Genomic DNA, 17,480 nt, shown 5'->3' with positions numbered 1-17,480 from the left:
GGGAAAGGACTATTGAATTCTTACCGAGATATTATCCCTAAATAATGCTTGTGAACATGCCTTTCATATCAAACTCCAAATAATAGGTGTCAAAGTGGGAACCCCTTCTGGCTGCTCTGTGGGGAAGCAGAATATTGTCTCTTCTTTCCCTTCCATTCCCGAGTCTCTTGGATTCTGCAAGTCACAGCAAAATCAGGGAAAGTTTGTGCCACCATTAATGGAAATCATTTAAGTCCCCTTCAAAATAAATTTGCTTTTAGGCCCTTACTGTTAAACTGAATTTGTTGTAAGCTGTAGAACTTGAGAAACGTACAAACATGAACTAAATGTGGCATAGGAGGAAGATGATATGCTGAGACCAAGAAAATAACTTCTGTTTTGTTTTGTTTGTTGTTTTCCATGGCTAGATTGAGAGACGTCTGGACACTGTGAGATCTGTTTGCCATATTTCACAGAAGCGGCTAATAGCATGTTTTCAGGGCCAGTATGGCACTGATGCTGATAAAAGACATGTAAGTACTAGAGCACTTCAGATAGTACTCGGAGTTCGGTTTGTAAAGGCCTTCTTTGTACTGGTCAGCTGACATGTCCTAAGTCAGCTACCAGAACAAAACTCTCCTGAATCATCCCAGATGTTGACATTTCCTACTGATTGGCATGCTTTGGTAAAACCCCACTGGGTGCAGGTTGCTCTAATGGTCAGAGCACTTGCTCCGTTCCCTGTGTTTGGGAATGCACCTGACTTAGGATGCGTCATCTGTAAAATGCATCCATATTCCTCTCTTTAGGTGTTCTGAGCCCCTGCTGACTTCACTAGGAGTTTCAGGCGCTCAGCAACTCTGAAAATCAAGCTCTCTTAAAAGTACATACAGAATCCTTTTGACTAAAATCATTTAAAAACCTTTTTCCACAAAATAGACTAAATACTTAACCTATAAACATCATCTGAAGGAAAGTCTCAGGAGAAGCCCTTGCATAAGGTCTTCAGGGTCAAATAACTTGGCTCTTACACATATGCAGACACTGAAGATGCCCTCCTATCAGATTTTAAAACCTTGGACTAGACCTCAGGCAAAAATTGTGATCTGTGTACAGGAGGGCTGTTGATTAATTGCAGTTAACTCACGTATTTAACTCAGATTTCAGCCGATGTAAACAAGAAGCGGGTGGCATTATCTTCTGTAAATGTAAACAGACTTGCTTGTCTGAGCCATTGACTGAACAAGAAGTAGGACTGAGTGAACTTGTAGGCTCTAAAATTTTACATTGTTCTATTTTGGAATGCAGGTTTCTTTGTATATAATTCTACATTTGTACGTTCAACTTTAATGATAAAAAGATTGCACTACAGTACTTATATTAGGTGAATTGAAAAATACTATTTCTTTTGGTTTTTTACAGTGCAAATACTTGTAATCAAAAATATATAAAGTAAGCACTGTGTCCTTTGTATTGTGTTGTAATTGAAATCAGTATATTTGAAAATGTAGGAAACACCCATAAATATTTAAATAAATTGTATTCTCTTGTTTAATAGTGTGATTAATCATGCAATTGTGATCAATTTTTTTAAATCGCTTGACAGCCCTAGTATCCAGGCAACAGAATCCCTATTGGCCAGTTGTCTTTGAGGTAACCGTAGTTAGAGACTGAGTGAGAAGGTGTAGTTTTAATAGAAAATCTAAGAAAGTGAGTCTTGTGAGACATTACTCAGCGGTTTGAGCATTGGTCTGCTAAACCCAGGGTTGTGAGTTCAATCCTTGAGGGGGTCATTTAAGGAACTAGGGTTAAAAAAAATCAACAAAACAAAAAACTGAGGATTTGTCCTGCTTTGAGCAGGGGGTTGGACTAGATGATCTCCTGAGGTCCCTTCCAACCTTGATATTTTATGATTCACTATGCTGAGTGTTCCATGTTCAAAAACTTTAACTGTGTGGGTTTGAAAAACAACCTTTTTGTTGATCTGGGTCTTCTGAAAGTCAAACTTATTCTGATTAAACAATTCACACTAACGAGATGTCTACACTAAATGCTTCCTAAATTATGATGCATGGTCACTAGCATCTCTATGGCATATTCAACTTTCTCCTGAGAAGCTTTGAAATTGGCCATTTAGCTTGAGAGTTAATCTTTCAACTATCTTGTCATACATAAGAGTAGCAAATATCATAGTAGTCTGGAATAATTTTAAATTAATTTCAAAGGCCAACTCTAAATGAAATAGCCTAAGAAATACTTCAGAAGAGATTGTAGGAAAGGGAAGAGCAAACTTTAAAAGAGAGATTCTTTGCAGTCTTTTTCCAGTGTATCTTAAGGGAGAGAAATTAAATACTAAGTCTCTTCTCTTCTACAGAAAAAGCTTCCTCTAACAGCTTTTGCTCAAAATATGCAAGAAGGATCTGTCCAGCTAAGTGATGACACTCTGTTGGGGTAAGTGTCTGGGGTTTTGTGGAGCTATGGTTCCTCATTGTATAGTTCTGCATGCAATAACTTCTGTAAAATGAGTTTATTAAAATGCTTGTACCTTTAGTTAATTTAAAGTAACAGCAGCTAATCCAATTTATAAATGCTACATCAATTTAGGCAATCTGCAGGACGGTGCTGATAGTATTTAGCCCTAAAATTGACATTTTTGAATCATAGAAATGTAGGGCTGGAAGGGAGGTCATCTAGCCCAGCCCTCTGTGCTGTGGCAGGACCAAATAGACCTAGACCATCCCCAACAGGTGTTTGTTCAACTTGTTTTTAAAAACCTCTAATGGAGATTCCTCATGCTCCTTTGAAGCCTGTTCAAGAGCTTAACCACCTTTCTAGTTCAGAAAGGTTTTTCTTAATATCTAACCTAGGTCTCTATTGCTGCAGATTAAGCCCATTACTACCTGTACTACCCCTTCAGTGGACATACAGAACAATTGATCACCGTCCTCTTTATAACAGCCCTTAACATATTTGAAGTCTGTTATCCCAGACTAAGCATGCCCAGTTTTTAACCTTTCCTCAGAGGTCAGGTGTTATAAACTTTTTTAGCATTTGTGTTGCTCTCCTCTGAACTCTCTCCAGTTCAGCCATGTTTCCTGAAGTGTAGTGCCCAGAAGTGGATACAGTAATCCAACTGAGGCCTCACCGGTGCAGAGCAGAGCGAGACATTTACCTCCATGTCTTACAACACTCCTGTTAATATACCCCAGAATAATAGCCCTTTTTTGCAGCTCTCTTCACATGATTCATATTCAATTTGTGATCCTCTATAACCCCTAGATCCTTTTCAGCTGTATGACCATCCAGCCAATTATTCCCCATTCTGTAGCTGTGCATTTGATTATTTTCCTTCCTAAGCAAAGAACCTTGCACTTGTCCTTACCGCATTTCATCTTGTTGAATTCAGACCAATTCTCCAATTTGTCAAGGTCATTTTGAATTCTAATCCTGTCCTCCAAAGTGCTTGCAACCCTTTTAAGATTGGTGTCATCTGCAGATTTTATAAGCTTATTCTCCACTCTGTTATCCAAGTCATTAAGGAAAATATTGGGTCCGGTACTAGTCAAGACTGATCCCTGTGGGATCCCATTAGATATGCACTCTCAGTTTGTCAGCGAATCATTGATAGTAGATGTCTGAAAAAATTAAATTCAGTATGCTAACAATGAATTCTAGATTCCCAGGAACCAACATTTCCCATAAATTTGAAATGTATTCTAATGAGGATGGTGCTGGATTTCCTAAAAGCCTTTGTATTTATTTTTAGGGTTGTTACTAGAATTTAGAGAAAAGGTCACAATATTAAAGTAATCCTGGCTCATCTTTAAGAACAAAGGCCAAACCATGGTCTGGGTTTTGAACCTCTCAAAAATATTTTATTCCTTAATGTTACAATATTAAGACTTTTTGATATTAAAGGGATGTTGTACATTGGAAAGAAGGAAATCAGATACCCCCTGCATACAGAACCAGGTCCTCAGGTCCAACCAAACTGTTTTTAGTGAAGGGTCTGAAAGGGGTAGGAAGGAGAATTGGCTCTGATACTTTTTCTGCTCTCTCAGTCTTGGCACCACTTTGTCCCCTAGAATAACTTAAAGCGTTCTAAAGGCTTTTTAAAGTTACAATAGTAATAAATTCCCTAGGGACTGTTTGGATGAACATGGTGTTCTAGCCATTCTCGCTGCCTGCCTGGGCTCACACTGATGTGCCCCCTGTCAGGGCGAGAAGCAGGTAGCATAGAGCCAGCTACCCCAGTTTTATGTCACCAAAGGAATCTCTAGCATTTTCAGAAGCACGGAGTAGCCAGAAAGGGGACAAAGGATTTGTCCTATAGGTCTTCATTCTGCTTTTTTTTTAAGCTGTAGGTGTGTAATAACTTGAATAAACTACACACTTTGCTTTTTTTTTTCAACTAAAGGAAGATGCTTGACACTTGCGGTGATGCAGAGAATAAACTGGCAGTAGAGCTCTCTCACCACGAGGTACAGATTGAAAAAGAAATTTTAGATCCACTAAGCCTACTAACAGAGGTAAGTCACTTCATCATGCTCCAAGAAACACTTTTTTCGTTATATTTTCTGAGGAAAATCACAACTGTACATGCTGCAAACTTCATTTCTGTTCAAAAAACAAGTGAATATTTTATTTGTATTTAGTGCAGGATTGTGTTTAAGTTTTACAGACTTCAGTTACACTTAACTACGACACAGTTCTAAAGTAAATATAAACGTTAGATGTCTGTGGTTTTAGGCAGAAATCCCCAATATTCAGAAGCAGAGGAAACAGCTTGCAAAATTGGTTTTGGACTGGGATTCTGCAAAAGCTAGGTAAGAAGTGATTTCAAATACCATACAGTTTGCATAGTACCCACTGATTTCTTAGTAATATCTCCTCCATGCCTAACCTCACTTTGGTATTTTCTTCTGACATGCTGTAATGTGCATGTTAACACTTACAGGGGGAAAACATGAATTAAGTTTAAGACCTTTAAATGGTACAAAAAAACACCTGGCTCTCTGATCCGAATATGGATCAAATTTAGCTCTCTCATATTGTCAGCCACCAATACAGGTAGGAAAACAGTTCACATTTAAGTGAATACAAGTGTGCATCTTCAGTCTACTCCACTTGGCTCAATAATTTAATGAAACCAAGTTCAGCATCTGTCCAAACCGTGTGCTGCTCAGTGTTGGGAAGCGTTCCTATAGGCAGTGGTGTTTATACTGTTAGATTTATTTAATCAGGATGCTACTACAACTTTTTAAAAATCCTTTCAATGTTGTATATTTCCCACCATCTGCGTGTGAACACCAAGTTGAGGGCGAGGCATTGTCATTGTGTTGGCTGTAGGATTTTAATTGTCACCATACTGGAGTGCTTTTATAGCATTGTCAATGGAACCCTCTTGTGGGCCACTGCCCAAACTTACGTTTCAGACCTCTCTATATCCTGGCTTACTGAACCTGTCATTATGGATAAATGCCGTCTTTATTAAGGAAGTGTGGCCTGCTGATATTAAGTCATGCTCATTTTTATCTGAGCTGCCTGCAGTGCTTGCTAGGACTGGTAGTCTCTGCAGACTCCACATCCATGTTGGAGAGGAGTGTCTGCAGGGCCCATGCTAGGGTATAGTGGCACATTAGATTCACTTGGCCACCCTGTGTCTCCTCTATAAGACAGTAGGGATGTTTCACACAAACACCCCGTTCTGGGCCATTAAATTGTACTGGGACCTGGTTATATTAAGCGCTAACTTTAATCTCCACTGAATAACTGTAGTTTCTCTTGTACAGATATAGCCAAGCCTGCAAGACTTCAGGAACTAATTTTCAAATGCATCCATCAAAAATAGATTCCCTTAAGGAAGAGATGGATGAGGCAGGAAATAAAGTAGAACAATGCAAGGTAAGGCAAGCTCTATAATCCTCTCCTTTGGATATATCTGCCACTAAGGGCAAGTCCGTGGATGACTTTGTACACCTCATTGTGGCGTCAGTTGTAATTGCTGCCATCTTCCAAACTTCAATGGGTTGTTAAGTGTTATAAAACAATATGCAGTTAATAAGGGTTATCGGGGCTAGTAAGCAATGCAGAGACTGGCACAATTGATTGACATTTCTCATTTAGCTGTTTATTTCTGATTCCTGGGATATCTTACTGCTTTCCAGAAGGTCAGACTCTGTGTTGTCCATCCCACAAGTAAAAATGTTGCCCCAAACCTTGCACTGTTTTCTCAGTGAAGTAAATTTGGTCTCTCTGGTTCATTCATTTCTTGGTCTCTGAGGCTACAAACAAGGAAGACAATTGTGAACATCTGTCCATTAGGCCTGGACTGAGCTGTTCGCATACTCTTCTAAACCAGCCAAGAGCCATTAGGTGCTAACTAGAAGGATAGATTTCAAGACACCTGGAGATTATGCTCTGTTTCCTCATACACAATCACTCAGCTGTCCAAACTCCTGGAGATTCTTCACTGGGCATTATTATTCCCATCTGTACCTTTCTTTGGCTTTGTTACTCAGTTACAAAATTTCTCGATTACTTTTTATCTCACTATTGTAGAGTTTGGGCAGGAAAGTCTTCGGGAAGTAATGAGTTTTATAATGCAATTTGTAGGTATTTCTACCACGTATTACTATGACATCCAAGCACAAATCATTGTTATATTTAGTGGGCAACTTGACTTGCTGTAGCAAAGAAAAACAGAAAGTTAAGTAAAATCCCAAAATAGTTGGAAGAAAAAACCAAGGTGCCATTTGAACAGCTATATTTACTTGCTTCAAGGGATGATGCTGTCAGTATTGTTATTACCTAAATGATATACCTTGGTAGTAATCCAGTTTAATAGTACAGACCTTTGATTCACCCTGAGTAACTGGGCAGAAGTGTGGCTTTTTGGAAGGGCGTTCCTCAAACAGCCTTTTCTCTCTCGGCCCTCCCACAGGTAAAGCACATCACTGGTGATGCTGAACCATTGAGTTGCAGTTGCCAGTACAGTTTATCCCATTAGTCCATTTGATAGCTTGCCACCTGATCAGTGGGCCGGTGGCTCGCTAACTTTAAGATCTCCTTGAGATTCAGCATTTTGGGCTTACTGGGGGGAAATTAGGTAATGTGAATCATAGACGTGTAGAACTGGAAGGGATCTTTACAGGTCATCTAGTGCAAACCTCTCGTGATAGATTAAGTATTATCTAGACCATCCCTGACAGGTATTTGTCTAACCTGCACTTAAAAACATCCAATGACAGAGATTCCACAACTTCCCTAGGTAATTTGTCCCAGTGCTTAATTACCCTTACATTTGGGAAGTTTTTCCTAATTACTAACCTAAATTTCAATTTAAGCCCTTTACTCCTTGTTGTGTCCTCAGTCGTTAACAGGAACAGTTTAGCACCATCCTCTTTATAACAACCTTTTATGTACTTGAAGATTTATGTGCCCCCTTCTCCTGCCCCCCATCTTCTCTTCTCCAGACTAAAGAAATGCATTTTTAATCTTTCCTCGTAGGTCGTATTTTCAGATCTTTAATCACTTTTGCTGCTGTCTGCTAGACTTTGTCCACATCTTTCCCAAGTGTGGTGCCCAGGACTGGACACAGTTCTCCAGTAGAGGCCTCATCAGTGCTGAATTGAGTGGAAGAAATATTTATATTCTTAATATATAAATTTAATGGGGGCTGCCAAACACATGACTCTTGTAAATTTGAGTCCCACAATGTAAAATGACAAGGTATGCTTTTCTTTCCTCCTTTCCAAGGATCAGCTTGCTGCAGATATGTATAACTGTGTGTCCAAAGAAGGAGAATATGCCAGATACTTTGTCATGGTGAGTGTCCTCTTGTTTGCTTATATTCAGTTATGGTGTTTGGTATATGCAAAAAAACCTTCACATTTCATTTCATGTGTTAAACCTTCTAGTGTTTGTATGTGTTCATCAGAAGCTAACAATGTGTTTTTGTTTTTGTTTTTAAATATGGGTTCTGTTCTCAGTTATTAGAAGCACAAGCAGATTACCATAGAAAATCATTAGCAGTCTTAGAAAAGGCCCTCCCTGAAATTCAAGCCCATCAAGGTAAAGTAACTTGTGCTCTGGCTGATGCTTCTCCTTGCCTGTGCCACCTCTGCACTATATTCTCCTTCTTTATCTTGCAGACCCTTTTCAATAAGGACATTGTAACCTTTTTTAACAACGTTACATTCCCCAACCTACTTCCATCTTTTGCTGCTGTGCTCTTTGGAGCTCCTCCAGTCCCATATTAACACACTAATGTAACATTAAGGGTCTGTCTGATACCTGAGCAAGCAAGGGAACTCTTATGTTTTTAGCTCACACTGAGGTATTCCCTCTCTTACCTGTACAAAGTGGGACTTTTCATTAACCCCTTCCTGGCACGTGTGCCAAAGAGAACTCTCCTTCAAGAGAGAAGCTGTGTGCTGAGACTTTGGCAAGCTGTGGACCAAGAGGAAATTCTTAAATTCTCTAAAGCAAGGAAATTTTGAGATCTGATTTCGCTGGAAGTGAGACACAATATCTGCACTTGATAGAGCTAATGAAAGATGCTATTTATCAGGCTAGTGCAACCTAATAAGTATCTTTATGTAGTGCCATGGTGGAATGCTGCATACAATTGAGGTCTGTTCTGTGTTTAAGGGAACTAGGTCTGACTGCACTGGCTTGCTTCCTTGCGTATTCATTAACCAATTTGTTCAACACTTGCAAGATTAAGTGCTAAGTATTATATAGCCGTCTGTATCGCTTCAAAAGCATTGTGGGAAGCAGAATGGTCCACTGGATGCCTGGAGCAGACTTGGCTTCTTTTCCCACCTCTGCTCTAAGTTATTGTGACTTTGAGTGACTCTTAAGCTCTCTGCACCGCAGTCTTGCCACTGTTTGTAAAAATTGGGATAATTATGGCTCGCTTGCCTTTTGTAAAGCACTTTGCGATCAGTGGATGAAAGGCTAAATAAATGCCAGGTAGTGGCAGTACAGTTTTTTATATTGCATATATGCAGTATGGAAACCTTAGAAGAAGCCCCAGTGCATCTGCACTAGACTCTTTCCAACCTGGTATACTCAGCTCTTTCATTTTTTCTTTCTGAAAGAAATAGTGCATGATATAGACTGACAGACTGTTCAATACTTTATTTGCATTTTCTCAATGACAGCAGCAGAGAAGTGTGGCTAAAAAGAGAGAATTTGTTATAAGGTGCAAGGCAAGTTGGTCTCTCATGCAGACAACATTGTGTCAAACTTTATAAAAAAACAAACAAACAAACCAAGTCTTGCAGCTGTGAGGAAAATTTTTAAGTGAGCTTGAATGCTTTTTTTGGAAAACGGAGGGTAGGTTTGATATTAGAACAATGACAGACCCTTTAACATGGTGACTCTAATGGAGACATGGGGCTACTAATTATAAGTTTCTAAATAACGGACTTTTTTTAACACAGTAGTAGGCTTTGTGTTCAGCTTAGCTGTTAACACACAGTGTCAGCTGCAGATAAAACCCTACTACAAACAGCTCAGACCAAGCAATTTGAACGGATTCTGAGCAAAATTTTTTATCTACAAGAGGATAGCAAATCTGCACTTTGGGGTCTCAGAGAATCAGAATGAACTTTAGTAAATTTAAAACCACATGAATGTTCCGTCTAAAGCGTGGTGGGGACATACTGTCTTCCACTTATACAAAGGAATAAATATTTGATACACTATACAAGAGAGATGGATCATTATTTTTTTACAGTCTTGGTAACACCTGCAGGCTCGTCATTTTTCTCTTTACTCGTAAATTTAAGGGGCTTCACAAATCAAGGCTCAAACTTGCAATATTTTTTTTTAATTCCTATTACCATACTGGAGACTCTTCTCTAAACTTCTCTGGGGCATAATTCAATTTTATTGGGTATCTTGCTCAGTGTTTTTCTACTCTTTAACCAGACAAATGGACAGAAAAGCCAGCCTTTGGAACGCCACTGGAAGAGCATCTCAAACGCAGTGGTCGTGAAATTGCACTCCCAATTGAAGCCTGTGTAATGATGCTCTTGGAAACAGGAATGAAGGAAGAGGTAGGAACTTCTACTTAATGTGCAGTAGTCATTTACTACTGTAAAAGGCTCAACTCAAAGGAAGAAAATGGACACAGTAGAGCCCAGTAAAACTATTGGGTGGGGGAAATAGCAGCTATACCTATCAGTGTGTGCGCTAAGGTGTATAATTGCTTATGGCATTTTGTCCCCTGGTATGATATAGGCCTTCCAAGATTACGTTTTTCAATTATATCCAAGAATCAGATCCAACTTAACCTAAATGTAGAAAAGCAGAGAGACAGGAAAGAGCATGGGTATCCCTTAGTTCTTCTTCTTCGAGTGATGGTCCCTATTTGTATTTCTATCGTGGGTGTGCATGCGCTGGAGCCGGAAGGTTTCGTAGCAGTGTCCATTGACCCACATGTGCACCGTGCATCTCCTTGTGCTCCCAGCCAAGTTTATAATAGGCCATTTATGCCGCCAAGGCAGACAGAACCATTCACTCCCTTGTTGTCCACAGTGCCGTAGCTACCTACCTCTAGAGGTCCCGTGTCTTTCTGGCATCACCCAAAAGTCTGCAATTGCAGACCAATCCAAAGGCCATGCACTCCTGCCAGCAGATCTCAAAATGGATCTCTGGGTGCATCTGAACGTGCTACATGCTCTGATGTACAACCACCAGATACAATTATAGCACATTCTATGCGAGCGCAAGCTAGCACGTTGGCATACCCAGCAGATGTTCCTGGCAAGACATCAGTCAAACAGCAACATGGCAATCCGTTCACACCTTCACCTCCTACTGTGCTATCACCCAGGCAGCATTTTCTTCTGCCTCCTTGCACCCACCTCCACACTGCTTACTGCTTGCTGTTCACCACTTGAAGAGGTTACTTACCTGTAACTGGAGGTTCTTCAAGATGTGAGATCCCTACTGGTATTCCAATACTCACCCTCCATCCCATCTGCTGCAGACTGGCATACTTAGCGGTAAGGGGGTCACCGGAGAGCTGTCGACCCACTCAGCTGGGAGCATGAGGAGATGCACATGTGCGTCAGTGGACATTGCTACGGTAACCTCCTAGCTCCAGCACATGACACGCTGACACACCTGTGATTGCAATACCAATAGGGACCCCACAGCTCAAAGAGCCGCCAGTTACAGGTACATAATCTCCTCTTTTCAGTGCAACAAGAGCTGACTCAGTCATGACGATGGTTTAAAAAAAAAAAAAAAAGATAAAACTTGTAACTGCTGTGAAAATGGAATCTGGGTCGTAGACCTGTAAGTGTGATAGTATTGCAAGTCTGAAAGATGAGACCAGCTCTCGATCAAGTGAATTTGACACTTTAATTCTCATAATGTAGGGCTTATTCAGAATTGCTGCTGGAGCCTCCAAGTTAAAGAAGCTGAAAGCTGCATTGGACTGTTCTACTTCCCAGCTCGATGAATTTTATTCAGACCCCCATGCTGTCGCAGGTATTTTCAGTATTCTGAATCAGAGCCTGTATAAACTACTTACCTTTTATTTCATGTTTAACCTGGCAGACACATGACAGTATTTTAAGATTAGATATGATCGGTAAATGAAAATAAAATGAACCTTCCACCCGAACTGCATAGTCTTAGAGATCAAGCATAGGGTGCGCGTGTCGTGAAAGTTTTGCATGTTGATTTTTGTAAGGCCAGAGCAGTGTTCAAAATTCAGGTGGCGATGTTCATACGAGTCATGTTTCTTATGACAGGACTATTAAAATGATCAAGAGATACTAGGGCATGTACAGTTTTAACTGTAGCTCTTACCTGGTAGCACCATCTTGGGGCTTTATAGTGTGTACTCTTGTCAGCTAGATTAGTAAATGATCCCTCCAGTGTCCAGTGGTAGGCCCCATTCTGTGAAGTGTTGTACAAATCTATTGAGGGAAAAGTCTGAAGTGTGTTCAGTCTGAGGCCTGACCCTGCACAGGCTTCAGAAGTGCAAGGATTGAAGCCAAGATTGTTTCAAACAAAATCTAAAACGAGTCTGTATGATCTACTGGCTAAGAATGTCTCCCTGTTTGCAGGTGCCCTGAAGTCTTATTTACGAGAGTTGCCAGAACCTTTGATGACCTATAGTCTGTATGAAGAATGGACACAAGCTGCAAAGTAAGAGCACTTGAAATCTAGATATGCAAAGAAATGTGTGCTGAATTGTGTTCCTAAGTGAGGAAAAATGAATTTATGGAAAAGTTCACAGGTTTACACCTTTGTGCTAATTGTCTTTCAACTCCAGCTAGTAAATATTTGTGTGCTGAATTAATCTTCAGACTTTTGTGCGTTAGTGTCCTGAGTTGGTTTTAAAAGCATTAAAATATACTTGAGTAAAACAGCTTACATTGCATTTGAGTATTAGACTACTTCAGACTCTTGGTTACACTGTGAAATATGTGCAAAGGGCATTGCCTATTGCAAGCAGAGCTAATGAAGGGATTCAGAGCAGTTATTAAATGAGTGAATGCAGAGGCAAGAGGATAATTATGCATAGGTGAAAACCTATAGACTCTGCTTTTCCTTTGCTGGTAGCTGAATTCTGTTTGCTGATCTAAAATTTCTCTTCCCCACAGCATACAGGACCAGGACAAGAAGCTACAAGAATTATGGAAAATTTGTAAAAGATTGCCAAAGGCTAACCTAGCTAATTTCAGGTACATAAAGAACAATTGATATAGTTTTTAGCACTACAGCATCAATGCTAAAAAGTCTGACCTGTTTCAAGGCTAGGATGAATAATGATACACATTTTGATGTGGTTTGTATTGATCTGTTTAAGATCCATTAGGATTGTAAAGGGACGTCTTGTTTTATCACAGCACAAAGTGCCTTAGTGTCACTGATGGTTCCATTCACTTTTAATAATTCCTTAAAGTGGGGTCCCGTAGAAGTGTTCCCTACTCTCTAACGCCCTGGACTGATCATAGAACAGTAGTGTAGCCCCACTCCAGTGGTGCTTTACATAAACCAACACTCACTATGTAAGGTTTCTCAATTTCTCACATAGTATTCCTTTTCCTTGAGAACCTCCCACGCTCAGACACTGCAGCTGACTTCTGCCTAAGCAGCTAATACTCTTGCTAATTGCACCCACAGAGTGAAACACGGGGAAACCAAGGTCTCTGAGTAGTCTTAAGTGCATGACAGGAAAATGTTTACTGTAATATGGTATTTTGTATTTATTTAACGTGCTTTCCTAGTGCATGATCATTCTCACCCCATTACTCTAGTTTTTTGCTGTAAATATATTAAAGTTTTTGAAGGCATGCTAGTTCTTCCATGCTTAAGATGGAAGATATCTTCCATCTTATTAGTCACTTTCTCAGTAAGCTCAATTTTCATTGATTAATGGGAAAAAATTAGTAGCAAACTACTAAGCATGGAATTGTAGTCCCATTTTTAGCACAGTCACCTGTAGGAGTTTCTGGAAGCTTGATTTTGAAATGTTTAATCTCTGTATGATTCTAGTTAGCCGCATCCCCTCCAGCGAGAGACAGCAATTATCAGTCGTGCTAGCAGAGCATTGTGTGTAGTGAACTGTTGCCACCATAACTGTCTAACGACTTGATTCATTCTTTGTAGGTATCTAATCAAATTCCTAGCAACACTTGCACAGAACAGTGACATTAACAAAATGACACCCAGCAACATTGCAATAGTGTTAGGCCCCAATTTGCTGTGGGCAAAGACTGAAGGGTAAGTTGGTTTTTAAATACTACTAATTGTATCTTCAGTAAAGAATGGAAATAGAGCTGTAAGTGCTTACCCAAGATCTGAAAAGGTCTTAAGTTGTTGAGAAATGAATTGTAAAGGGTGGGATTTCTGGAGCATGTCTGCTCTCTTCCTCCAGCAAACATTATGAAATTGCACACAGACCAGTGGCATAAAGGCTGTGTAGTTTTCAGAATTTTTCCATTCCGTGCATTTTGTGGAAGTCTAGAATATTCTGGAAAAAGCCTGTGCTTGATTTATTTTTTTTTAATGTGGCAGGAATTAAGTGTGTAGTGGCACTCATTTAATTCACAACTTTTGGCTTGCAAAATGGGAAAAAAACCAACAGTATTTTTAGCTTCGAAAGAGGTGTCTGTATGCAAGATCATGATCTTCTGAATTTCGTCCACAGATCTCTTGCTGAAATGGCAGCAGCAACTTCTGTCCACGTGGTAGCAATTATAGAGCCAATAATTCAGCATGCAGACTGGTTCTTCCCTGAAGGTAAAGACTTGCAGTGATGGAAGGAATTCTGTCAATACTAGTTCCATGGCATTCCTACACTGTGAAATAATTAGGAATATAAAATGTTGATGCACTGCTTCTGTGTACATACACGTCTTAAAGTGCTTTATCTGTCCTCATCCAGATGTGGATTTTAATGTATCTGGAGCATTTGTTGCTTTACCTGCCACTAATTCCAATCACTCCTCACAACTTGGGAGCGAGTATGAGTCGGGGACACTGGAGAGGAAGAGGCCTGTCAGCATGGCTGTAATGGAAGGCGATTTGCTGAAGAAGGAAGGGTATGTTTAGCTCTTGTAATTTTTTACAGCCATTAGCCCACACTGAGATCTCCCAGCCACTGAGGAGGTTGTAATTTGACATGTTTCATAGCTCATCTTAAAATAAAATTAAAAAATTGTGATCAGAAGGGGAATTCTACAGAAATACTCCTAGATAACCCGTGAGTGATTTATTTCCCCTCATATTATTGCAGCCTGAGGAAGGGTCAAAGGTAACGTACTGGCATTTACTTCGAGTTATGCTCTCTGCATGATAAAAGCCAAGCAGATAATTACTGCTTCTCTTTACGATATTCCCAACTCCTAGATTTTAGGTCTCAAAATAATCCATTAAAAATAAAAGTACATTTGATAGTATCTATTGCTTTAACTTTTGAATGTTCCAAGGCTTCTGTTTAAAACCACAGGCTGAAGTGGTGTTATCTGGTGCCTTCATGATAAAAGACTTCTGATTTGATGATGGTACAGTATACCATGGCAGATGTGCTGTATTTACCCCCATACAGTAACATGTAGTGCATTTGTTATCAGTTTTTCATATCAGTATTTAAGAGATGTGCTGTTCTAACTCCTTATGCAAATGTTAAATTGTTACCTTGGTTTTAACTATGGTTAGACGCATGCAAATTATTTTATTTATCGCAACTGTATAATAGATTTCCCTAATGCTGTCATGCGGTGAACAGTATTGACGGAGGGGAAAAAGAATCAATTCAAGGTTCGTTCATTCGTTCTTGTTTTAGTGGATTTTAACCATGTCAAAAAAAATATTTCTAGAACATGCTGTGTTCGTTTTTTAAAATGGCATATGTTGGAATGACAGAGTTTATCCATAGTTAAATCAGGTAATAGTTTCCTTCCTTTTTCATGCTTTTAACCATGCAAATGTATATAAGCCTTTCTTTAGTAAATAAATGTTTATCTTGAAGTCTATATGGAGACTTGAAGATACCATTTTTAAAAGTTTGCAAAGCATCTAATGCACAAAGTGTGACGATATCGTGGTGTCTAAGGAAATTTGTATATATTTACCACTGTGGTAAAATTACTCAGATCTCACTTGCATCCATTTGTCATTGAATAGCCCATCCCACTGATGTTCAGTTTACCCTTCTTTGTGAATAAGTCAAGTTGTGTTGCATGTCTTAACAATAGTGGTGTTACATGGAGAAAGGTGAAGCTTTCCTTGTTGCTTTTTTGCATGCTAAGCAACATGGGTTGCTGTCTGAGTTATAACATGCAATATTGCTCTTTGGCTTCATTTATCTGGAGTTGGCCTGCATGGTGTGTGTTCACTCTCTCTTCTCTCTAGCTTTGGTGTCAAGGTTGTGGACTTCCAAGTGAATCCTCGGAGATGTGGCACTATAAATAGAAAGCACACATCCCCAGCTTTCCAGCCACCACTTCCACCTACTGAGGCTGGCATGCTGGCTCAGCCTGTAGCAGAGCAGCATTCACAGGGTTCTGTGGCTGAAACCAGCCCAGTAAGTGCAACTTTTGCTCCCTTTGCTGGCACAGCAGAACATTTACAAAGTCAAGGAAATGAGGATGTCAGGTAAGAAGTCTGGCTTCTCTTGGCAGTGGCTTAACAGGCTGCTTCAGCAACAAACTGGTATCTGTCAGTATAAATTAATCAACAGGGTACTACTAACTTGAATATGCATGGCCTTTTTGTAAAGGGCTTTGAGATATATGGATAAAAGCACCATACAAGAGGTGATTATGCATCTTTTTTTTCAATTTGAAGTTAATTACTATAAAATCTGTTTTACAACATGAGAGTTTTCAAGAAGTCTCCGTATACTCGGCTGCCCTCTATTGACTTATCTTCAAAACTCAGGCTCAGTTTATTGTTGAAAGCACTAAAACTCAGTGGCAATACTCAAAGCCTGTTAAGTCTTGTCTTGGTCATTTCTGTTAAGTGATCTAGATTCATGTCGTGTGTGTTAGCTAGCAAGGAACAGACGTAATCTTAACCCTTAAACAGCAAGTCAGAAGTCAATTTATCACTCTTTGGCATCAGCTTCTTTAGCACAATGGTATATTAGATTTTCACCACTTGACTGCTATTGAAATTCTATGCAATCATTTACTTTTTTGCTAGTCACTATATATTTTGATCTGGAGACTAATTGTAATAGATTTGCCTTTTCCTTTTCACCCTCTAGGGTTAATGTAACACTTTGCTTTTGGTATTCTCCTGCTTCCTGCAAGTGAGAGCCGGTAAACCAAAGTGAAGTTTGGAGAGGATTAGTCTTTTAGGCAACCTCCCACAAAGTAAAGCAGGCCACAGGTGCCATTGCTGGATTGGTTCAGATCAGTAACTTTGTTGCACTTTACTTCACTTTTGTTCCCAAGTGACATTCTTGCAGATTTGAACATAATGGATTAACTCTCCTAAATTAGCAATGCCCAAGACCTCTAACTCTGAAAACATGAACTACACCCAAGCTATTAGCAATCACGGACAGTACTAGTGGATTCAGAAGTACAGCTGTATAGAAGGGGTTGTTCTCTGCCTTTAAGAGAATGTACTGATAAATTTAGGTAAGAAAAACTATCTAAACAAAAGCGTTCTTGTTTCACGAGTGTTAATGAAGTCTTCAGGGGTGCTGGATCTCGTAAACGCCAATACCCTCTCCAAATCCAAGATTATAATCTTAACACTACCAACCAGGGAGGGGAACATACAACATGCAGGCAAAATGATCAGGCATAGTGTTTAATTTTATTTTTTTTAATTGTGAGGCAAGTGTAGGGTGTGGGAATTGCAGGAGAAGCAAAACAACGTGCGTTTGGGAAGGAAGGAGGACATGGATTAGGGGGAAAATGCGTTCCCCACAACCTGCACTCTGCGCAAACCATTCGGACTCCTTGGTTCTTTTCCCGTCCTGTTGTCCTTATGCCCTGGTGGCTTCGCTCTTC

The 17,480-nt window shown here is 39.8% G+C and overlaps 2 protein-coding genes across 8 annotated transcripts in view; one reads left to right on the top strand and one right to left on the bottom strand.

The window, feature by feature from the left end:
- The window catches only part of ARHGAP17 (Rho GTPase activating protein 17), a 69,268-nt gene that overhangs the window by 41,909 nt on the left and 9,879 nt on the right, over positions 1–17,480 (top strand). For 5 of the 6 annotated variants that reach the window (XR_004002235.1, XM_030576982.1, XM_030576987.1 and 2 more), the window contains exons 3-17: positions 408–512; positions 2,354–2,430; positions 4,397–4,508; positions 4,729–4,805; positions 5,772–5,883; positions 7,738–7,806; positions 7,971–8,052; positions 9,919–10,046; positions 11,376–11,487; positions 12,072–12,153; positions 12,612–12,692; positions 13,621–13,734; positions 14,162–14,253; positions 14,399–14,555; positions 15,868–16,110. Coding sequence is in view for 5 of the 6 variants with exons in the window: in XM_030576982.1 (XP_030432842.1) it covers positions 408–512; positions 2,354–2,430; positions 4,397–4,508; positions 4,729–4,805; positions 5,772–5,883; positions 7,738–7,806; positions 7,971–8,052; positions 9,919–10,046; positions 11,376–11,487; positions 12,072–12,153; positions 12,612–12,692; positions 13,621–13,734; positions 14,162–14,253; positions 14,399–14,555; positions 15,868–16,110 (1,643 nt within the window). In the remaining variant the exon portion in view is untranslated. The remainder of the gene's footprint in view (positions 1–407; positions 513–2,353; positions 2,431–4,396; positions 4,509–4,728; positions 4,806–5,771; positions 5,884–7,737; positions 7,807–7,970; positions 8,053–9,918; positions 10,047–11,375; positions 11,488–12,071; positions 12,154–12,611; positions 12,693–13,620; positions 13,735–14,161; positions 14,254–14,398; positions 14,556–15,867; positions 16,111–17,480) is intronic. The other variant, XM_030576986.1, reaches the window with a different exon arrangement.
- The window catches only part of TEX47 (testis expressed 47), a 32,030-nt gene continuing 20,458 nt past the window's right edge, over positions 5,909–17,480 (bottom strand). Inside the window, exon 7 of one of the 2 annotated variants that reach the window (XM_030577005.1) lies at positions 5,909–6,263. In XM_030577005.1, the coding sequence (XP_030432865.1) occupies positions 6,244–6,263 (20 nt within the window). In that variant the 3' untranslated portion in view covers positions 5,909–6,243. Of the gene's footprint in view, positions 6,264–14,230; positions 14,313–17,480 lie in introns of those variants that run through there. The other variant, XM_030577006.1, reaches the window with a different exon arrangement.

This window comes from Gopherus evgoodei, chromosome 10 (assembly GCF_007399415.2).
Source record: "Gopherus evgoodei ecotype Sinaloan lineage chromosome 10, rGopEvg1_v1.p, whole genome shotgun sequence".
NCBI lineage: Eukaryota > Metazoa > Chordata > Testudines > Testudinidae > Gopherus > Gopherus evgoodei.
Note: the sequence above shows the minus strand (reverse complement) of the source record. Positions and strands in the feature narration are given on the sequence as shown.